General features: G+C 43.7%; 1 protein-coding gene across 4 annotated transcripts in view; it reads left to right on the forward strand.

Moving 5' to 3' along the window:
• Positions 1-21,806, forward strand: part of LOC135550386 (kelch-like protein 13) — a 91,120-nt gene that overhangs the window by 22,718 nt on the left and 46,596 nt on the right. The window contains exon 2 of one of the 4 annotated variants that reach the window (XM_064981130.1): positions 7,195-7,280. The exons of 1 other annotated variant lie outside the window; for it this stretch is intronic. In XM_064981130.1, the coding sequence (XP_064837202.1) occupies positions 7,216-7,280 (65 nt within the window). In that variant the 5' untranslated portion in view covers positions 7,195-7,215. Of the gene's footprint in view, positions 1-7,194; positions 7,281-18,844; positions 19,280-21,806 lie in introns of those variants that run through there. 2 more of the 4 variants (XM_064981131.1, XM_064981129.1) reach the window with 2 other exon arrangements.

Genomic DNA, 21,806 nt, shown 5'->3' on the forward strand with positions numbered 1-21,806 from the left:
CAGAGCCAAGTGACTTGGTGTATAGCGAGAATAGGAGAGGGCCTAGAACAGAGCCCTGGGGGACACCAGTGGTGAGAGCGCGTGGCGAGGAGACAGATTCTCGCCACGCCACCTGGTAGGAGCGACCTGTCAGGTAGGACGCAATCCAAGCGTGGGCCGCACCGGAGATGCCCAACTCGGAGAGGGTGGAGAGGAGGATCTGATGGTTCACAGTGTCGAAGGCAGCCGATAGGTCTAGAAGGATGAGAGCAGAGGAGAGAGAGTTAGCTTTAGCAGCGCGGAGCGCCTCCGTAATACAGAGAAGAGCAGTCTCAGTTGAATGACTAGTCTTGAAACCTGACTGATTTGGATCAAGAAGGTCATTCTGAGAGAGATAGCGGGAGAGCTGGCCAAGGACGGCACGTTCAAGAGTTTTGGAGAGAAAAGAAAGAAGGGATACTGGTCTGTAGTTGTTGACATCGGAGGGATCGAGTGTAGGTTTTTTCAGAAGGGGTGCAACTCTCGCTCTCTTGAAGACGGAAGGGACGTAGCCAGCGGTCAGGGATGAGTTGATGAGCGAGGTGAGGTAAGGGAGAAGGTCTCCGGAAATGGTCTGGAGAAGAGAGGAGGGGATAGGGTCAAGCGGGCAGGTTGTTGGGCGGCCGGCCGTCACAAGAAGCGAGATTTCATCTGGAGAGAGAGGGGAGAAAGAGGTCAGAGCACAGGGTAGGGCAGTGTGAGCAGAACCAGCGGTGTCGTTTGACTTAGCAAACGAGGATCGGATGTCGTCGACCTTCTTTTCAAAATGGTTGACGAAGTCATCTGCAGAGAGGGAGGGGGAGGGGGAGGAGGAGGATTCAGGAGGGAGGAGAAGGTGGCAAAGAGCTTCCTAGGGTTAGAGGCAGATGCTTGGAATTTAGAGTGGAAGAAAGTGGCTTTAGCAGCAGAGACAGAGGAGGAAAATGTAGAGAGGAGGGAGTGAAAGGATGCCAGGTCCGCAGGGAGGCGAGTTTTCCTCCATTTCCGCTCGGCTGCCCGGAGCACTGTTCTGTGAGCTCGCAATGAGTCGTCGAGCCACGGAGCGGGAGGGGAGGACCGAGCCGGCCTGGAGGATAGGGGACATAGAGAGTCAAAGGATGCAGAAAGGGAAGAGAGGAGGGTTGAGGAGGCAGAATCAGGAGATAGGTTGGAGAAGGTATGAGCAGAGGGAAGAGATGATAGGATGGAAGAGGAGAGAGTAGCGGGGGGAGAGAGAGCGAAGGTTGGGACGGCGCGATACCATCCGAGTAGGGGCAGTGTGGGAAGTGTTGGATGAGAGCGAGAGGGAAAAGGATACAAGGTAGTGGTCGGAGACTTGGAGGGGAGTTGCAATGAGGTTAGTGGAAGAACAGCATCTAGTAAAGATGAGGTCGAGCGTATTGCCTGCCTTGTGAGTAGGGGGAAGGTGAGAGGGTGAGGTCAAAAGAGGAGAGGAGTGGAAAGAAGGAGGCAGAGAGGAATGAGTCAAAGGTAGACGTGGGGAGGTTAAAGTCGCCCAGGACTGTGAGAGGTGAGCCGTCCTCAGGAAAGGAGCTTATCAAGGCATCAAGCTCATTGATGAACTCTCCGAGGGAACCTGGAGGGCGATAAATGATAAGGATGTTAAGCTTGAAAGGGCTGGTAACTGTGACAGCATGGAATTCAAAGGAGGCGATAGACAGATGGGTAAGGGGAGAAAGAGAGAATGACCACTTGGGAGAGATGAGGATCCCGGTGCCACCACCCCGCTGACCAGAAGCTCTCGGGGTGTGCGAGAACACGTAGGCGGACAAAGAGATAGCAGTAGGAGTAGCAGTGTTGTCTGTGGTGATCCATGTTTCCGTCAGTGCCAAGAAGTCGAGGGACTGGAGGGAGGCATAGGCTGAGATGAACTCTGCCTTGTTGGCCGCAGATCGGCAGTTCCAGAGGCTACCGGAGACCTGGAACTCCACGTGGGTCGTGCGCGCTGGGACCACCAGATTAGGGTGGCTGCGGCCACGCGGTGTGGAGCGTTTGTATGGTCTGTGCGGAGAGGAGAGAACAGGGATAGATAGACACATAGTTGACAGGCTACAGAAGAGGCTACGCTAATGCAAAGGAGATTGGAATGACAAGTGGACTACACTTATCGAATGTTCAGAACGTTAAGCTTACGTAGCAAGAATCTTATTGACTAAAATGATTGAAATGATACAGTACTGCTGGAGTAGGCTAGCTGGCAGTGGCTACGTTGTTGACACTACACTAATCAAGTCGTTCCGTCGAGTGTAATAGTTTCTACAGTGCTGCTATTCGGGGCTAGCTGGCTAGCTAGCAGTGTTGATTACGTAACGTTACGTTAAAAGAACGACAATATATTTATTGTACCATGTTTTGTGCTGCTACCATGTTGTGCTGCTGCCATTTTGTGTTGCTGCCATGCTATGTTGTTGTCTTAGGACTCTCTTTATGTAGTGTTGTGGTGTCTCTTTTGTGGTGATGTGTGTGTTGTCTTATATTTATTTTTACTCCCAGCCCCCGTCCCCTCAGGAGACCTTTTAGTAGGCCGTCATTGAATATAAGAATTTGTTCTTAACTGACTTGCCTAGTTAAATAAAATAAATATAAATAAAGGCTTTATAATTGTTTTTATGAGAATAGACTGCTATTACTTATGTATTTAGTGTTGTTTACACTGTTCCAAACAGACAGAAAAATGTAATCTAACAGCACCTGTTTGTTATACATAATATGCACGCAGCTCTCGCTCCTATAGCCTCCCTTTCTCTTGATCTCCTTATCATGATCATCATTATAATAAGTGATGTCGTTATTATTAGTAGGCTTTGTATAGTATCCTTGGTATAACTACCATCGAGCTGTAGGCCTAAGATCGTGTCCTATTTAGTCTTAATTCCGTAATTGATTTAGGCCTATATTTTCTTATAGGCTACTGTGTTAATAAGTTGTTAATTCATGCCATCACACAGCATACGAGACATTCATGCTTTGAAATGCAATCGAGCATTTTAGTTTTATAATTAAATAACAAAAGGAGCTTCAAATAATTATCCTAAGCAATAAATAATGCATGCAAATGTTTTAGTCTGCTTTATATCTCTTGTTTTTGTTAGAACAGACTACCTGGTACACTGTTCAAAATGGTCAAATGTTTTATTTGTAATCTAACAGCAACTGTTGGGCACACATAATACTCAGGAAATGCTTGCTCCTTCTGTATACCCTCCTTTTTAAAATTATTATAATTTATTTTTTTTACCCCTTTGTCTCCCCAATTTCATGGTATCCAATTGTTTATTAGCTACTATCTTGTCTCATCGCTACAACTCCCGTACGGACTCAGGAGAGACAAAGGTTGAAAGTCATGCGTCCTCCAATACACAACCCAACCAACCACACTGCTTCTTAACACATTGCGAGCATTGGCGCGAACCCAGAGTCTCTGGTGGCGCAGCTGGCGCTGCAGTACATCACCCTTAACCACTGCGCCACCCAGGAGGCCATACCCTCCTTTTTCTGGATCAGTAGTTTCCACAACTATGTCAAATGTCTTCCACAGATCTGACTTCCCCTGTCCCTCCTGAGCAACCAGTAAACATTCACCCACTTCAAGTTTTTTTTCACATCCTCCGCATCCATTTTGCTACAACAAACTCGCTCAGCGCATACACACCTCCAACCAGACATCTACACATTTTCTGGATGCAGAATTCAAGTGAAGGTCAAGCAAATCATAGAGAAAGTAGGCTGTATTGCAATCATCTCTGATGGGTGGTTGAATGTTCATGGGCAAGGAATAATTAACTACATCTCCACCCCTCAACCAGTATTCAACAAGAGCACAGACACAAGGGACAACAGACACACCGACCTCTATATTGCAGATGAGCTGAAGGCAGTCATCAATGACCGTGGACCACAGAAGGTATTTGCACTGGTGGCTGCTGTGACTGCTGGTGACTGCTGTGAACATGAAGGCTGCTTGGTATGAAGTGGAGAAGTCCTATCCTCACATCACACCCATTGGCCGTGCTGCTCATGCATTGAATCTGCTCCTCAAGGACATCATGGCACTGAAACAATGGATATACTCTTCAAGCGAGCCAAGGAAGTGGTTAGGTATTTGAAGGGTCATCAAGTTATAGCAACAATCTACCTCACCAAGCAAAGTGAGAAGAATAAGAGCACCACCATGAAGCTGCCCAGCAACACCTGTTGGGGTGGTGTTGCCATCATGTTTGACAGTCTCCTGGAGGGGAAGGAGTCTCTCCAAGAAATGGCCATAGCACAGTCTGCCGATATGGACAGCCCCATCAAGAGGATACTCCTGGATGATGTATTTTGGGAGAGAGTGTTAAGCAGTCTGAAACTCCTAAAACCTATAGGATTAGCCATTGCACTGATTTGAGGGAGACAATACCATCCTGTCTGATGTTCAGACTCTGCTTGCAGATGTAAGAGATCTGTACTGCCCTGCCCACTTCACTGTTGCTCCAAGCAGAGTAAACTGCAGTTCTGAAATGCATTAAAAAGCGCCAAGACTTCTGCCTGAAGCCCATACACGCCGCAGCGTACATATTGGACCCCAATGTGGCCTGGACGAGGGCAAGGTTCTTGGCAGTCTGGCGAAGTGCACTTCCAAGCAAGGGCTTTGGGGTGGAGATGCAATATGGCAGTCGTACCAACATATCTCATCAGCCACCTGGTGGAAGGGACATTGTGGATCTGAGGGAAGGGACATTGTGGATCTGAGGCTCTTTCCCTTGTGGCTTCCATCACCCGCCATATCCCACCAACATCAGCCGCTTCAGAGCGCAACTGGTCGTTGTTTGGGAACACACACACCAAAGCATGCAACAGGCTGACCAATACAAGAGTTGCACAATTGGTGGCCACCTGGGCAAGTTTGAAGCTTTTGAGCCTGACAACAGCCATCCTCAACAAGGTTGGAAAGTGACAATGAAGATGAGGCCACAGTCTGATGTTCAAGAGGTGAACATGGAGGAGGTCCAGGGAGAAGACATGGAAGCCAGAGAGGAAGACAACCAAAGCTTTAGTTTCTAGACTATCATTTGACAGATGTATGTTGAAAATGTTTTTGGGAGATGCGATGGATCATTGTGGATCATTCAACAGTCTCTTTCTTTTGTTCTTCAGTGAAATCATCCCATGTGACGAGTCAACTCATTTAATTAAAGATCAATTCGTAACTAAATGTATTTTTATTTGTATTGGAATGATTTAATCATTTGCAATTATGTCTCCTTATGATAAGGTAAAATGTTTTGGTCTCCAAATGATATGGTAAATGTATCCAATGCAAAAAACATTACATTTAAATGGTATTAATATTACGTTCGCATATATTTCCATTAATTCCCATATATTCCAGTAATTCCCATGGAAAGTTTCCACCTCTGAATATTCCCGAAAATGTGCAACCCTACTTCCAATACACATTGCCTGTGAGCGTCAGAGGTGAACCAGTTGCATACACAGCTCGAGCAAGACATTCATCAGCATTTCTCTGACTACGTTCCTCCATTGAGTTAAAAAAACTTCTGATTCCAGGAGGACCATGAGTTGTTGCTATCGGTAAGGTGTCTGATTTATAATACAGGGACTTTTGTCAGAGGTTGCTTGTTGTGAGCGCTGAGGGAACTTTATGCACTTGGCCAGATCATTCTGCATCTTTGTTGCATTCTTCACATATGATTTGGCACAGTATTTGCAAATGTACACAGCTTTTCCTTCTACATTATCTGCAGTGAAATGTCTCCACACATCAGATCATGCATGTGGCATTTTCCTGTAAACATTAGTGAAAAAATATATTTTTAAACCCTAATACAATTCCATGTACAGATAAATAGTTAAACAGTTAGTTTAAACAACTCCTTTGTAAGATAAATGTTTTCAAATGAAACATGTATGGAAACAGGAGAATTAACACTCTTCAGTTAGCAGGCTCAAGCAAGCTAAACCCACATGGTAGCAAAAACGAACTAGCAGAAATTAAGTTAGAAATGATTTAAACATACTTTGCTGTAGTCAACTATTTACTAGTTAACAAAAAAATATGTCATATAAAATATCTATTAAAAATTTACCAGAAAGCATGTAGTCTTTGGCTCACAGTGTAGTAGTTTGGGCTCAATAGCATCTCATTAGTGTGCAAGATCTTGAGAATCAGCTGTACATGTGATGGAAGAATGCACTGTGCATGCAGAGGATTGCAATTCCATTGAATGGGGATAGTTTAACCAAAATATGCCACAAGACCTAGAATTGCCTTATGTGTGTCCCACAAAAAAGGTTCACTGTTAGCGTATAACTTTTTTGATGAGTTTTGAGTTATTTAACTTCCAAATTTCCTGGTAAGTTTCCAACCCTTTGCAATTCTAGAGAAGACCAGAGTTGAAGGATATTGGAGAAAGAAGACATACAAGTAGTTGGCAAAAATAGAAACAAATGAGGGACAAGCAGATGACTATTGGACGACTACTCAAGCAGTCCGGGACATTGTCATATTGTTGTCCCTCATACAGGTGTTTCTATACAACAGTAGAGAGGGAGATATGAAACTGTCTTCAGACAGGCTTTAGGAAGACACGTTGAACTAATTAACAAGAATATGACTGCAGCAAATGTGAGCCAGCTTTGAGATAATTAAGTAAAAGTTGTTTGTGTTATGTTCTTTGTCCATGGCGTCTGATCTACAGAGGGCGGTGCGGGTGCAGGTTTTTGTTCAAACCAAGCAGTAACACACCTTGTTCATCTATTCAAGTCTTGATTGAAGTCTATGATTAGTAGAATCAGGTGTGTACTGGTTGGCATGAAAAATACATTTAGGGGCGATTATTATAATTAAAGTTTACATAAATGTCAGGTTAAGTTTGCAACATTTGGAAATTAATTAAAATATATATATATTTTTAAATGTGAGCTTAAAGGGTACATTCAGTACCCAGTCTGGACTTTATACATATTTTATCAAATATATTTATTGTACATAAACAAATGGTCTAAGTCAAGTCATAAAACTTCACATGAGAGATTCATCTTTCATCTTTTCTTACAGGACTTAGGGCAGTATATGTTACAAATGCCTAAGCTTTTGGTCGGCTTAATCGGTGCACTTACCCTCCTTTGAAGAGTCCGGATAGTATCATTAATGTATTGTTGACCTGTTTTCAGGGGTGTGGTTTTGGCGAGGGCATGGAGCACCCTGTACACAGAGGGGAGACGATGTCCCTCGGACTGCACGACAGGTACTGTGCAATGTATGTCCAACTTTTTTTCTGCATCTATACACGATCAATCAACATTCCTCACTTTCGTCTGAAGTGCCTCATCTTAGCAGTTTCTGCTTTTCTCATGTTATGTGTGAATGTGTAACTTCAAACACTTGCTTTTCAGCTCAACTAACTAAAGGACTTCACTGTACAATTTCAGCAACCGATTATAATCCTCTCTCATCTCTTAAGTAGTATGTGAAGTAGGTTTTGGCGATACCCCGGTATACGGTATAAACGGTATATTTCGAAATACCGACGGTATGATTTTCAATACCGTTTAAAATGTTATTTTGGTGTTGGGACACTCCCACCTCGCAGTGGCGCCACTGCTTATAACTAATAAGTTAAATATAACTAAGAAATCTAAGCTGTCATCACGGCAAAGGGTGGCTATTTGAAGAATATAAAATATATTTCGATTTTTTTGGTAACTGCATGCTTCCATATGTGTTGTTTCATTGTTTTGATGACTTCACTATTATTCCACAATGTAGTACAAATAAAGAAAAACCCTTGAATTGAGTAGTTGTTCTAAAACCTTTGACTGGTTGTGTATATCCAGCTCAGGGCTCCAGTTATGCATTTGGTTTGCTAACTGTCAAGATCAAGCTTCTTGGTTACAGCAGACTCATTCAATCCCCTCCTGGATCAAGATCCATGTTGCCTCAATTGTTTTGTGCGTCCCCAAATAATTCTGTTATTATTTATATATATTTTTTAAATGGTGCCCCTTGTGTGCACATTGGGTAATACCGTACACCCCGTTATGGTACAGAAAGGGTATGAAAATGTGGATACCGCCCCAACCCGAATGTGAAGTTAGACTAACATGATGAAAAAAATGTATTCTCTCCTTTTTCTGTCAGGTTTGCTCTTTCTCTCAAGGACAGAGATGGACATTTTAGTTTTAAACTAAAAATAGTGTATTTTATTTTGATCATTGCAATTACTACCTATTACATAATTTGCATTATTCAGTTTCTGTATTTGAACTGGAACATTCCTGTTAACTAACATTCATAATTATGTCTTAAAGTGAGTCAAAAACATGGACTAAGTACGCAGTGTTCATGCAGCTCAGTGTGTGTGTGTGTGTGGGCTAACTTTGCTCTTTGGGCCTGTCTCCAGGCCCCTCTATAGGATGTGTTGTTTTTGTACCAGGTGACTAATGCCTTAAGCTGTGAGTGGATTTTTATCCGCAAGTCAGCTACCATCGGTAACGCTAATGAAGTAGGAAGTTGTGTGATTGTGGAGCGCCATGGGAGATTACTCACAACATCATGACTGTTGACAATTTTTTTTGCATAAATGATGCTGCTCTCTTGACTATCTTTTCTCTGTGTCCTCTCTGGCTCTGCTGTAGTGTCAGCGAGGTTTCTCTAAGCCCCTGTCCTTTGTGCCTTTTTGTGTGTTGCTGCAGCTGTTCAGGGATTTTGTCTTCTCAGAGCACTTCATGAAGATTTTAGTGGAGTGCCTCAGCTGGAAACGCTTTTTATGTTACAGATTCTGCTCTAACTGCGTCAGTGCATTTAGGCCTATGGTATATTAGGACTGTGAGCTCTGACTACCGAAGTATACTGTTAAAAAATAAAATAACAGTAGCTGTTGTTACGTCTAACTCGTCATTTTCACGACCATAATATTTGTTGTATTTAAGGGCAGTGCTTCAGGTATGTAGATGTATTGTCTCCCCTCATTTATATTGTCCCCAGTACTTTTGAAGCTCAGATAATCGCATGTTATGCTTTCGCTGTAAAGCCTTTTTGAAAAACTGACACAGCGGCTGGATTAACAAGAAGTTACGCTTTAGTTTGATGTATGACACTTGTATTTTCATGAATGTTAAATATTTCTGTAATTTGAATTTCGTGCTCTGCAATTTCACCGGATGTTGTCGAGTTGGGTTGCTTGCAGAACACCTGCGCCAGAAAGGTTAACCTCTCTGGTTCAAGTGTGGCGCTAGCGTAACAACCTCGACAACAGCCAGTGAAATTGCAGGGCGCCAAATTCAAAACTACAGAAATCCCATAATTAAAATTCCTCAAACATACAAGTATTATACACCATTTTAAAGATGAACTTCTTGTAAATCCAGCCACAGTTTCCGATTTCAAATAGGCTTTACGGCGAAAGCACACCAAACGATTGTTAGGTCAGCACCTAGTCACAGAAAACCATACAGCCATTTTCGAGCCAAGGAGAGTGTCACAAAAGTCAGAAATAGCGATTAAATTAATTACTAACCTTTGATCCTCATCAGATGGCACTCACAGGACTTCATGTTACACAATAAATGTGTGTTTTGTTCGATAAAGTTAATCTTTATGTCCAAAAACCTAATTTGTTATGTTCAGAAATGCATTGTCTTAAACAAACATCCGCTGAAAGTGCAGAGAGCCACATCAAATAACAGAAATACTCATCATAAACATTGATAAAAGATACAAGTGTCAAACATACGAATACAGATAAACTTCTCCTTAATGCAACCGCTGTGTCAGATTTCAAAAAGGCTTTACGGTGAAAGCACACTTTGCGATTATGTTAGGTCAGCGCCTAGACACAAACCCATACAGCCATTTTCCAACCAAGGAGAGTGTCACAAAAGTCATAAATAGCATTAAAATGAGAGATCTTCATCTGGTGGCACTCCCAGGTCTCCATGTTAGACAACAAATGTTTGTTTTGTTCGATAAAGTTCTTCTTTATGTCCAAATACCTCCGTTTTGTTGGTGTGTTTAGATCAGAAATCCAAAGGCACAATGCGCGCTCTCAACACCAAGACGAAAAGGCAAAAAAGTACAGTAAAAGATAGTAGAAACATGTCAAACCATGTTTAAAATCATTCCTCAGGTTGTTTTTGTCATAAATAATAAATAATATTTAAACCGGACAAAAGCTTCTTCAATGGAAAAGGTAAACAAGAAATGCGCGCTCCCTATCACGTGCTTGGTTCATATCTGGAAATTTCCACTGTCCTCTCATTGAACATGGTGTATCTCCCTCATTATTCCGAGTAAAAGCCTGAAACAATGCCTAAAGACTGGTCACATGTTGAGGAAGCCATAGAGATTGTGAACTGGGTCCTAAGTCTTTGTATGATGGATAGGCTTTCAATGGAAAAACAGCCTTTCAAAATAATAGTACATCCTGGTTGGATTTTTCACGGGTTTTCGCCTGCCATATCAGTTCTGTTATACTCACAGACATTATTTTAACAGTTTTATAAACTTTAGAGTTTTCTATCCAAATCTACTAATTACAGTGCCTTGCGAAAGTACTCGGCCCCCATACCGGTGGATTGTATTTATCATCATTAGTCATTTAGGTCAAGATTGGATCATTCAGAGATCCTCACTGAACTTCTGGAGAGAGTTTGCTGCACTGAAAGTAAAGGGGCTGAATAATTTTGCACGCCCAATTTTTCAGTTTTTGATTTGTTAAAAAAGTTTGAAATATCCAATAAATGTCGTTCCACTTCATGATTGTGTCCCACTTGTTGTTGATTCTTCACAAGAAATACAGTTTTATATCTTTATGTTTGAAGCCTGAAATGTGTCAAAAGGTCGCAAAGTTCAAGGGGGCCGAATACTTTCGCAAGGCACTGTATATGCATATCCTAGCTTATGGGCCTGAGTAGCAGGCAGTTTAATTTGGGCACGCTTTTCATCCGGAGGTGAAAATACCGCCCCCTGCCCAAGACAGGTTAACGAGTCCGACGTGAAGGATATACTGCATTCTCGGGAACGGGCCCAAATCCCTGTCATTTGCAAGAAGAATAGACGGAGGAAAAGGGGGGGCGGAGGTCGGGTTGCCTTCTGAGTATTCGTAGGCGAGTGAGTAAAATTCCACTACCATCCATACTATTGGCCAACTTGCAATAAATTGAAAATAAAATGGATGATCTATGATTAAGAATATCCTATCAACGGGACATTCAAATTTGTAATATCTTATGTCTCACGATTCGTGACTAAACGACAACACAAATAATGTAGAGCTGGCGGGATTTTCCATGCATCGGCATGACAGAGAAGCTCACCATATAAGACGCTTCTAGACACTTCTTATTAATGGTAGCTGTTGCTTTTATACATGTCTTACTACTCGAAAGTCGTCTTAATTCTCGCTTAAAATCTCCCATGGCTTATTTTTCAAATTGCCATGTTTTGTTTTTAAATGTCTGCGCAAGGTTTCATCGAGTTGTGAGAAAGTACTTTTGCACATTTAACACACTGTGGCTAAGGAAAGGCACTACTCCCAATATAAGTGAACCCCAAATCAATGTAGTTGTCATCATATTTGCACCTCTTCGATGGTCCAACATCCCTGTCTGTTGTTCGGTGCTTTCCCGGGTAAGGGGGCAGTAGCTCTTCGGCTGCATCAGATTCACAACTGTCAGTGTCCATGCTAGCTGGGCTAACAACAAATGTAGAATTACTGATGCTAACATTGGATGTGCTCGTGGAAGCAGAACAACTTGTCTTCGACGGTTGGGACTGGAGCTGGGACTGGAGCAGGGGCTGGGACTGGAGCAGAGGCTGGGACTGGAGCAGGGGCCGAGTGTCCCCCTGTGGTCGCTGGAGAGGAGGTGCTGATGGACGGCACAGTGCTACTGGTTCCAGGAGAGGCGGTGCTAGGACTCTGTTGGGACCAAGATTACATGAAACGGGTCCCTTCTATGGCTGAAGGGACAAAAGGGAAGAGGCCACACTTCTTAAACCCTTCCACTACAGAGTGCATGTTCTTGCAGTCCTGGTAGGGTAGCGGAATACTCTGGCAAATTCTGATTTGTTTACCATGTAGGAAGTGGTCAAAATGGCTGAGGACTCCAGATACCTTGAAGAACTTAGCCTTTAAAGGGCCAAAGTGTGCCAAGTCCAGCGGCTGCAGGACATGGGTGCAGTGTGGTGGAAGTATAAGCCCTCCCTTAGTGCCGCCTCGAGCACCTCCAGGTCCATGTGGCTCTTGTGCCCATTGGAGAGGACGCTCCTAGACTGCATGCTGAATGAAGTGTTGAAACCACTTCTTGAACAGGTCCCTGTCAATGTAGCTACAGTTTGACTGTCCATACAAGGGGTTATACTTCAGTGTGTAGAAACACTTGGGGTAGATAAATGGGGGGGACGTCCTCCCAAGTTGCGTTGAAGCAGGCCAGCACTGTAATGTGCTCCTTGGTCCCTAGAGCCTGTTGGTACAGGGGAGCCAGCACTTTGTGCCTGCTCTGGTTGCTACAAAACCGAGACTCGTTGTAGTTTTAGATTTGTCTGGGTTTTTCCCTCCACCCACTTTCCTCCAAGTGCTTCTCATAAGAAGTGAAGGTGTCCATCATAGTACTCTAAGCTAGCAACATTAGCAAATCTGTTCGCTATATTTCAGGGGTTAAAAAGTTGGACATTAAATAGTGTGGTCTGTCGCGCAGTCGAACTTTACAAAATACCGCGTGTCCCACAACATGTTTACATATTTTTTTTGAAAACTCTCATAACTTAACTTTACTTATTTAAATTGTAATAAAAATCGGTGGTCAGCTAGCTATTTAGAAGGGAGTATTTATTTGCAAAACTTAATTTGCAAAAGTTGGAGGTGATTTGGTCCTCCATTCGCTAGTGTCTGAAGTTATGGTGTGCCCGGTGTTGATTTAGCTATGCATGGGTACAAGGAACGGACCTTTTTAAGTAAGAGCTTAAAAAACGTGCGACAATAGCAAGCCTATCGTCTCATATTATTGAACATGGAACTATTGTAATGAAGCAGTCAATGTAATACTTCAATGTGCTATATCATTTTCAAACATTTGCAAAAATGGAATATGTGGGAAAACGCTGTTCTCAAAGAAGCACCTGACTCGAGCCGTTTTATGTGACAGAGATGAAGATATCCGTTTGAAACGTAAAAAGAGGGAAATGTAAATATGCAACAACTAGGATGGGTTGTTAATATGACTAGGATTGTGCCTTTGTCTTCTGGACAATGAAAGAAAATTGATATGAAAACCAGTAGAACAGGAGAGAAATGCTGTGAAACCTTTTTGGTTGCTAGCTTAATACTGTAGCTGTTCTTGTTAGCTGCTTCGTGCTGCTTCTCTCTCCCATTGCTCCCTGCAGCCTGTGTCTGTGACTAGCCAAGCAACGCGTCACCACTCTGTCTTGCTCGTGGCTAGAGACGGCCATTAGCTGACATAAGAAAGCTACTTTCTAACTCAATAAACTCACTCACTGTACATGACTGTTTTCAGCTAAATACTAATTCCAGTCGACTCCAACACTTTTCCAGTTGTTGAATTCTGTCACCAATTTAATTATGCAAATTAACCTATAGACTGAAAACCATGACTGGTCAAATGTATTTTCAACGACTAACAGTTAACCAATAGCACCCCTGCATCCCACTTAAAAGATGTTTAAGAAAGATAAATCTCATAGACCATTAAGGTGAAAGGTAAAACAATCAGTGAAACCTAATACTAGTACCAGTACTATTTCACTACTCCTTGGTTTGTTTTATTTGGGCCTAGCCAGAGTTTGTGTTGTTTGACTAAAAGTGGATCATGACTAAAAAGGAGATGTTCCAAAACAGAGAATGTGAGAAGGCATTCATCGTGTGTTCCTTGGGTAGAGGTAGGCTCCTGTAGCTTGGTTCTAAGCTGCCTGCTGCTGCTGCACCCCTCAGCAGAGCTCCTCCGTCTTCAGCACCTGCTGGGCCTCTGCTTTCATCACGGATCCCTCTGATGCCAGGCTAACGCCCCTTTTCTGCTTTCGCTACCACAGTCTTTGAGATTTTCTACGCTGGGTGAGTTTCTCTCAACTAGCACTTTCAGCAGAATTATTTCTCAACTCAGAAATGCTTTGATAATGCCAAATGCAGATTATTTTCTGATCAATGGCTTTTAGGGCCTTTGCTTTAGTTTTGTACATGCTTTTTCTTAGTTGAATCTATCCAAATGTAGACAGCAGAGTGTTGTTGTTGAAGGAGAGCGATTCTAAATCACTTATAACTGACATTTTGATTGATTTGATCACCTGTGCCCTCTGGGCTCTTCACTTTGGTGTCATCAATGTTTTTCCATTCCTGTGACAGCTGGATAGATTGATAGATGTGATTAACCCATTTGGCTGTTGGTAGAGCAAGGCGCTTGTAATAACCATGGTTGTGGGTTTGATTCCCGCGGGGGACCAGTACAAAAAATGTATGCACTGTGGTGGTTAATTTCTTTACTATCAAATTACGAGAGACTAACTTAACAAGTCAGAGTCATACTTAAACTAAATCTTTATTCACTTAATAATAAGGGAGCAGGTCAATACAACACACACACGTAAAGTGAATCGATTGAGTGCTCTACGATAATGATGGCTGGTCGACAAATCACTCTCAGGTGATTCGTTGAGAGCCCGAGACGACAAAGGTTCAAAGGTCTTTTATAGCCAAGATACACCCCCTCCAGTCTACATGACAAACAACAGATGTGTGGAATGGGTCACAAGGCTAAGATTTGTATGAAAGATACTTATAATTCACAGCAGACAGTATCTGCTGTAAAACTGTTCTCGTTGTGTAGAGACCAGGGTCTGGCCCCCCAACTCCTTACTGGTGCCATCTCCCCCTGGGACCCCAACTCCATACTGGTGCCATCTCCCCCTGGGACCCCAACTCCATACTGGTGCCATTTCCCCCTGGGACCCCAACTCCATACTGGAGCCATTTTCCCCTGGTACCCCAGCTCCATACTGGAGCCATCTCCCCCTGGTACCCCAGCTCCATACTGGAGCCATCTCCCCCTGGTACCCCAGCTCCATACTGGAGCCATCTCCCCCTGGTACCCCAGCTCCATACTGGAGCCATCTCCCCCTGGTACCCCAGCTCCATACTGGAGCCATCTCCCCCTGGTACCCCAACTCCATACTGGAGCCATTTCCCCCTGGTACCACAACTCCATACTGGAGCCATTTCCCCCTGGTACCCCAGCTCCATACTGGAGCCATTTCCCCCTGGTACCCCAACCCATACTGGAGCCATTTTTCCCTACCCCAGCTCCATACTGGAGCCATTTACCCCAGCTCCATACTGGAGCCATTTCCCCCTGGTACCCCAGCTCCATACTGGAGCCATTTCCCCCTGGTACCACAACTCCATTCTGGAGGCATTTTCCCCTGGTACCCCAACTCCATCTTGGAGCCATTTCCCCCTGGTACCACAACTCCATTCTGGAGGCATTTTCCCCTGGTACCCCAGTACAGAAACATTAACTCATGTTCTGGAATGCGGTCTTGTTAGGCTTATCACCCAAAGACATGGTAAATCTCCTGTCAGTGTTAAATCTCCCAGAGGCCCATCCTCAGTAGAACATACACAGATGAAAATGTTCTAAGAACCCACTATTCTATTCCATAAAACAACCATTTGATGCAATAACCGTATTATAACATAACCTTGTAATTTCTCTCACAGCACTCACTACTGTAAGTCACTCTGGGTAAGAGTGTCTGCTAAATGACTAAAATGTAAAAGATGGGATGAGGAACCACACTGTGTGGTGACAGCATGTGCGGTCAGCTGCTTGAGGGTGTGTCTGGTATTTAGACAGGCACAGTTCCTTCTGCATCCAGTAGATGGTATACGTTTGTCTGTTCTAGAGTCAGAATCTTGAGGGCTGTCTTGTTTGTTCCTCTTATGCTCATACAGGCGTGTACACACACCTACTGGCCAGTACAAATGTCAGACATAGGCATGGTGCACAAAAAGCAATGCACAACAATCTTATGGACAAGCAAGTGTGTGGATGGTCAACACTTCCTTTAATACAGTGTATGTGTTCTTTTAGTACAGTGTGTTCCTGCCAGAACAGTGATGGGGTGTGTGTTATAGCGAGACTCCGAGAGAGTACAGCTGTGTTCCAGCACAGTGAGGGTGTGTTCCTGACTTTTGGCCTGTCTTCCAGGGTTGGTGTGTCTGCAGAGCTCAGGAGTTTCGCTTTCGTGCACTCTCTATCGCTCTCGCCGCGGCCCTAATGGCCTCTGAAAGAAGCCCACAGATCGATGCTCACCGTGGCTCTGATAAATGCAGCCATTGTCAGGCTTTACTGTAAAAGCTGGAGGTATTTGGTTATGGAGGATCAGGTTATCACTGCTGCCTCCTCCCCTCTTTGTTCCCGGCCTGTCTTGTTCTTTATAGTGCTGTTCAGTTGTGGCTGGCAGGGCAGAAGTCAAACAGTTGCTTTGTGGTGGTAACAATGATGCAGTTTCTTCAATAGATGTTCGGCTGACATTCTGTTTTTGAAAAAGGTATAGGTTCCGTGATGAAACATTGCAATGATTGTGAAATAATTAGCGCAGTCTTTTTAAATGTGCAACTCTGCATTTAGGACTATCTGGTGTCATGACAAATCCATGTTGAGATGTTTTCCCTCTCCTCTCCAATTTGATTTAGGTATGTGTCTAAATAAAGAGTTGTAGCTTAAGTGCTCCAGAAACAGGCTGTAGTGCAGTTTACTGTAACCTGCACGTGGAGCTCAGTTTTCTGATCCGGAGGCAGTGTTGGTGTTTGTTGAATGAACATCTTCAACCATTCTTTGTTCACTCAGACAGACACCATTCATCATTTTTTACATTTAAAAAAAAATGTGCTGACATCTGGCTCAGCACCATCCCCACTCATCTGACAAAAGGCTTTTTAATCCCCTGGTTTCCTTTGTCTGTAAAAAGATTTAAAAAAGATTCTCCCTGCCACCCTTTGAAACCACAGGCCGAGACCGAGCACATGACCACCCTGCCTGACAGACCTGGCTGTGTCCTCTGTTGAATGAACTCCACAGTGAAGAAGTGGCCCAAGACGACATGGCTCCTGTGAAAATACCTGCAGTGGTTCTACTTGTGATATTCTCCCTCGTTGTGTGACGAGATAGTGAGTCAACCTAGAGGGAGGGATTACGGGCAGGTTGGAAGACATTCCCTAAGGCTCCAGAGTGAGAGAGCAGGAGAGGATTGACTATAGGGGTCCCAGCTTGGGACACAGCTCCACAAGGGGTCATTTTTCACGACGTTGTGAGTAGAAGAGATTTGAGATGTGTGTTGAAACAAAGGGCTAAAGAGCGGGCTTGCCAAAAGGAAGTAGCGCACAGGAAATGACATTGCTATAGATTTCTTGACAGGGCCTTCAGAGCTCTTCAGACAAGAGGAACTGTAATCGTGGAAATGAGCTGCACAACGCTCTATTCTTGGCTTTTATTTTGCTCTCTGTGCTTGGGTGGATGTTGGTCTTAGGAGGAGAGGAGTTTCAGTGTTTCATCTTGATCAGCTGACTGCCTCAGGCAAGGCCAAGGCTGACTGCACACTGTGTTCCTGCTAGAGGGCCCGGTGGATGACAGCCATGCAGGGGACAAATTTTGAGGGGGCAATCTAACTGGATGAATCCAATGGAATGAGAGATGGCATGTTCATTGTGTATACCAGTGTACAATCTGCCATGCTTGCATATTAGGCTCATCGGAGTGGGGAATATACATTCCCTCCAAAGATGTAGGGGGCCATGTAGTCCATAGAACTGTAATGATATTTTTATGATATACTCTTTGTCCTACTTGGAATTACACCTATGCAGGTGTGTGTGAAGTCACACTAGCTAGGTTTCCATCCAATTGGCGACAGATTTTCATGCAAACAATTCAAAAATCTGCGTAAAAACAAGAGATGTTTCCATCATATTGACTTGTTGCAGATAAATGGCTGTACGTGATAACGTAGTGCACATAGAAATACCTCTTGCTGTTAAATAGGTTTTCATCTTATTTGAACTCTACTGAGTTTTTAACTCTGAAATGCTTGCGTTGTATAGCGAGTGTGCCCACTCTGGTAGTGGCACGTGCGCTCTAGCCACCAGCGCTATCTGTTAGCTCGAGACTGTTAGCCACCAGCGCTATCTGTTAGCTCGAGACTGTTAGCCACCAGCGCTCTCTGTTAGCTAGAGACTGTTAGCCACCAGCGCTATCTGTTAGCCACCAGCGCTATCTGTTAGTTAGAGACTGTTTGCCACCAGCGCTATCTGTTAGCCAGAGACTGTTAGCCACCAGCGCTATCTGTTAGCTAGAGACCACCTATAGCGTTCATGATGACATTATTATGGACAAAATAGCGAGATTATTTTTATTTAACGGCAGCCAAGCATCGATGATCATGTCACCAGAATAAGAACCTCGATATTTATTGGAAAGGAGCATCAAGTTCATCACCTTGCACACTTTCACCACCCTGTGAAGTTCACAATTTATTTAGTCTGTAGCCTAATAAACTGCATGCTTTCCCGACCAGTCGTAGTGGGACGATGACACATTTCATCACGTGACTCCAAATTTACTTTGATATTTCTCAAAGAAATCCAAATGTAATTTTTTTCTTTCCTTTTTATATCCCAGTGTAAACTAGTAGTATTTTAGGCACTGCTCTCTAAGGGTTGGCAGATGCTAGCGTTTTTTCCCCCCTCCCTTTATCTACTCCTCCCTCCACCTCTCCCTATAACAAGCCCAGCACTGCAGTCGCCGCTCCTTTAACAAGGTGGCACTGTTGTTGAGCTGCTGGGCTAGAGTTGGCACAGCCTCAAAGGGCGACAGGACCGGAGAGCTTTTCCCCCTCTAACAGGAGATGACTGTGAGTTGGCCCAGTAGGCACAGGAGATAGGATCCGTTGGCTTCTTCTCACTACTGCCACTAGTGTCATAAACCTGTGTGTAGCCTGCACTGCTGCTGCCTGTACCACTCCACCCCTGTCGCTGCTGCTCTCCCTCCCTCTGATCCGAGTGGGCAGAGTGGGATGGAAGCCCTCGCTGGAAGCCTGTTCGTGGAAAGGCTCTTTGCCGTTGTTAGCGCTGTAGCTCCGTGCTGGTGACAACAAAATGCCGTTGAAATGGAAAAGCGGTTCTCCTGTCAGCTGGAAATTCCCAGTGCCAGTTCTTAAGACATCCAGGTCCTCGCCTCTCTCTCCTGCCTACATGTGAGTAAAGACAGAAATGGCAATCACATCTTAATAAGTAACCATTTGTTATGCACATCATGCTATGGTGGTGGTGTATTTTCTGCTTTCTTTTTCAGTTGTTGTTCTGTCCCCCTCTCTCATTGCAACCTAATTGGGCGGAATATGATGGGAGCATTGTTGCGTGTCGAGAGCGGTCGATTTAATACCCTCCTTTGTGCCTGGCCAACTAGCGGAACACTGTCCTCTAGAGCAGTGTGGCTCATTATCCATGGCGTGGCCCATTTAGATTTTTCAGGGGCCAGGAACACGTCCGCCACCCTCCGCCCTCCTTGGGGCTGTATTTATCCGCCGGCAAAGACTGCTGGCCGCCACAGCAAGCTTGGGAGGAGGCTGCATGCCTTTGTCAGGGCGTCTGGCGCACCCTGGTTTAGGAGTTATTGTCGTCTGCTGCTACTGCTGCTGCTTCTCTGGAGGGGGGAGGGCAGAATAGGGAAGGTGCTTCCAGGCTCTCCTCCTTCCATATCCCCCTTCTGTGTGAGAGATGCCCCCCTATCATGTCCTCTGTCAGTCACCCTGCTAGGCTAGCTGAATGTAAATGGTGGGGATCAGGTTATCTCCTCACTAGTGAACAGTAACCTGGCTTAATTTGGTTTGGAGGACTGGCATCCTCAGGAGCAAAGACCATATCAATGCTGCCAATTCTGGCTCGTGTCAAGTGAAAACTCACATTGGTACATTGCGTCGTGCTTCAGGCTAGATTGAAAGGCTCATGGTTGTTGATGAATGTGTGTGGTTTTTGGCTTCATTTTATCAGAATATTTTGAATGGAATTTCTCTGTTTGTAGTTCTTTATAGCAAGAAGAATTGAGACGGTCTCCATATTCTTTACCATACAGTAGATAGATCATTTATATTAGATATTGAAAGGTGCATTCTGTATCATTCATTGCTGATTATTACCATAAAATGTCTCAATTCTGAATGCAGTATGTAGCCTACATGACTAGCAAAGCACATCATGAGTTAACCAGAGAGATGCCTTCTGAGTGAATGTATATACTGTACCTTTTGTTGCAATTCCAGTTGTCTATGCCCTGTTTGAGTAAACTCCCTTAAGTAAACAGACGCATGGAATGTATGAATTTTCCTATCCACACATTATATTAACATATAGAACACTGAGAAATTCCCACAGTACCCAACATTCTGAATATACCTTCAGTGTTCTAGTGTTCAGTGTTTGAGGTAAATGGCATGGCAGGTAAATCTGTAAAATAACAATGTATTAAGTCTAAATGTGCACAGTTTTACTGTTACATCAATTCTCTGCCTGAGATATGTTCAGCCTAATCATTCCAGAACATAAATGCACTCACGTGCACTGACTCGAGACTAAACCAAAAATGACAGCATGGGGAAAATAATTTTCAATTAGTCAATTTCAACTTTTCTTCCAAAAACATCTACCATAACTGTATCTGTAATTGTATATAAAACAGTTTATTTCCTAAATTGATTTGAATTGAGATGGACTTGACCCCAGTCCTGATGGGGTGTTGCTTATAAGCTTAATTTAAGCTGAAGCCACCAATTCTCACATGATATATTTAGGTTCTCAATCATCATTAAAATACAGGCTAGGGCTATAAACCAACATATTTTACCATTGCATATAGCTCTTTGTCTCTTCCGTTAGGACAGCAAAATAGCCTTTCCCCTGTAAAAATGACAAACATAACGAGTGGAACTGTAACATTTAATACTGAGCCATGCCCTGCCCAGCTACTATTTTGACTTTTATACGTTGTGTGATGTGTTTTTAGATGGTCTGATGTGACATTAGCCCTCTCATTATAGGTTCCTCTGTGGTTCCTCCATGTAGCCTACTGTAACAGAGCGGAATGGCCTCCATCTGTGTGCGTAGCTTCTCCCCTTTCTCTAGATATGGCCGTTTTCAACGTGGAGAGAGCAGCATGTGTGGATGTCTGTATGCTAACATATAACCAGAGATCCAGGAACAGGGTGGTATTTTAGGAAGAGTTGGTGGGTACTAATGTGTGACTGTGTGTTAGCTGGAGATTATTATGGAGCCTGGTCTGTGTTCGTCTGCAGTGATCTCACTCAGGCCTAAATATAGCCTCTGCCTGTGGTGCAGATTTCATGCTTGGGAGGAATGGCAAAGGTGCACTGCCCGGAAGCCATGAAATAACTGGAAGTTCAATGGGAATTCAAGGCAATTCCAAGTCCTTAACAGTTCGTTTCATCCTCGCCTCAAGGACACTGGTAAAACCAGCAATGATATTCAGTTGTTTACACTTGCACTATATAATCATTCTTAAACATTTCCCCATCTGTATTCCTCAGCCAATGTCCATAGGATTGTTCGGCCCCTGTGTTAACCACTGAAAGACAAGGCCATAAGACGAATTAGTATAAGCTGTACGATCTGCTCAGGAAATGACATCATAGGCCTAACGTTTCATTACTAGGCTTAATTATAAGGTTATTGACAAGAAATTAAACAGAAGTGTTTTTTTTTTTCCCA

This window comes from Oncorhynchus masou, chromosome 12 (genome assembly GCF_036934945.1).
Source record: "Oncorhynchus masou masou isolate Uvic2021 chromosome 12, UVic_Omas_1.1, whole genome shotgun sequence".
Taxonomy (NCBI): domain Eukaryota; kingdom Metazoa; phylum Chordata; class Actinopteri; order Salmoniformes; family Salmonidae; genus Oncorhynchus; species Oncorhynchus masou.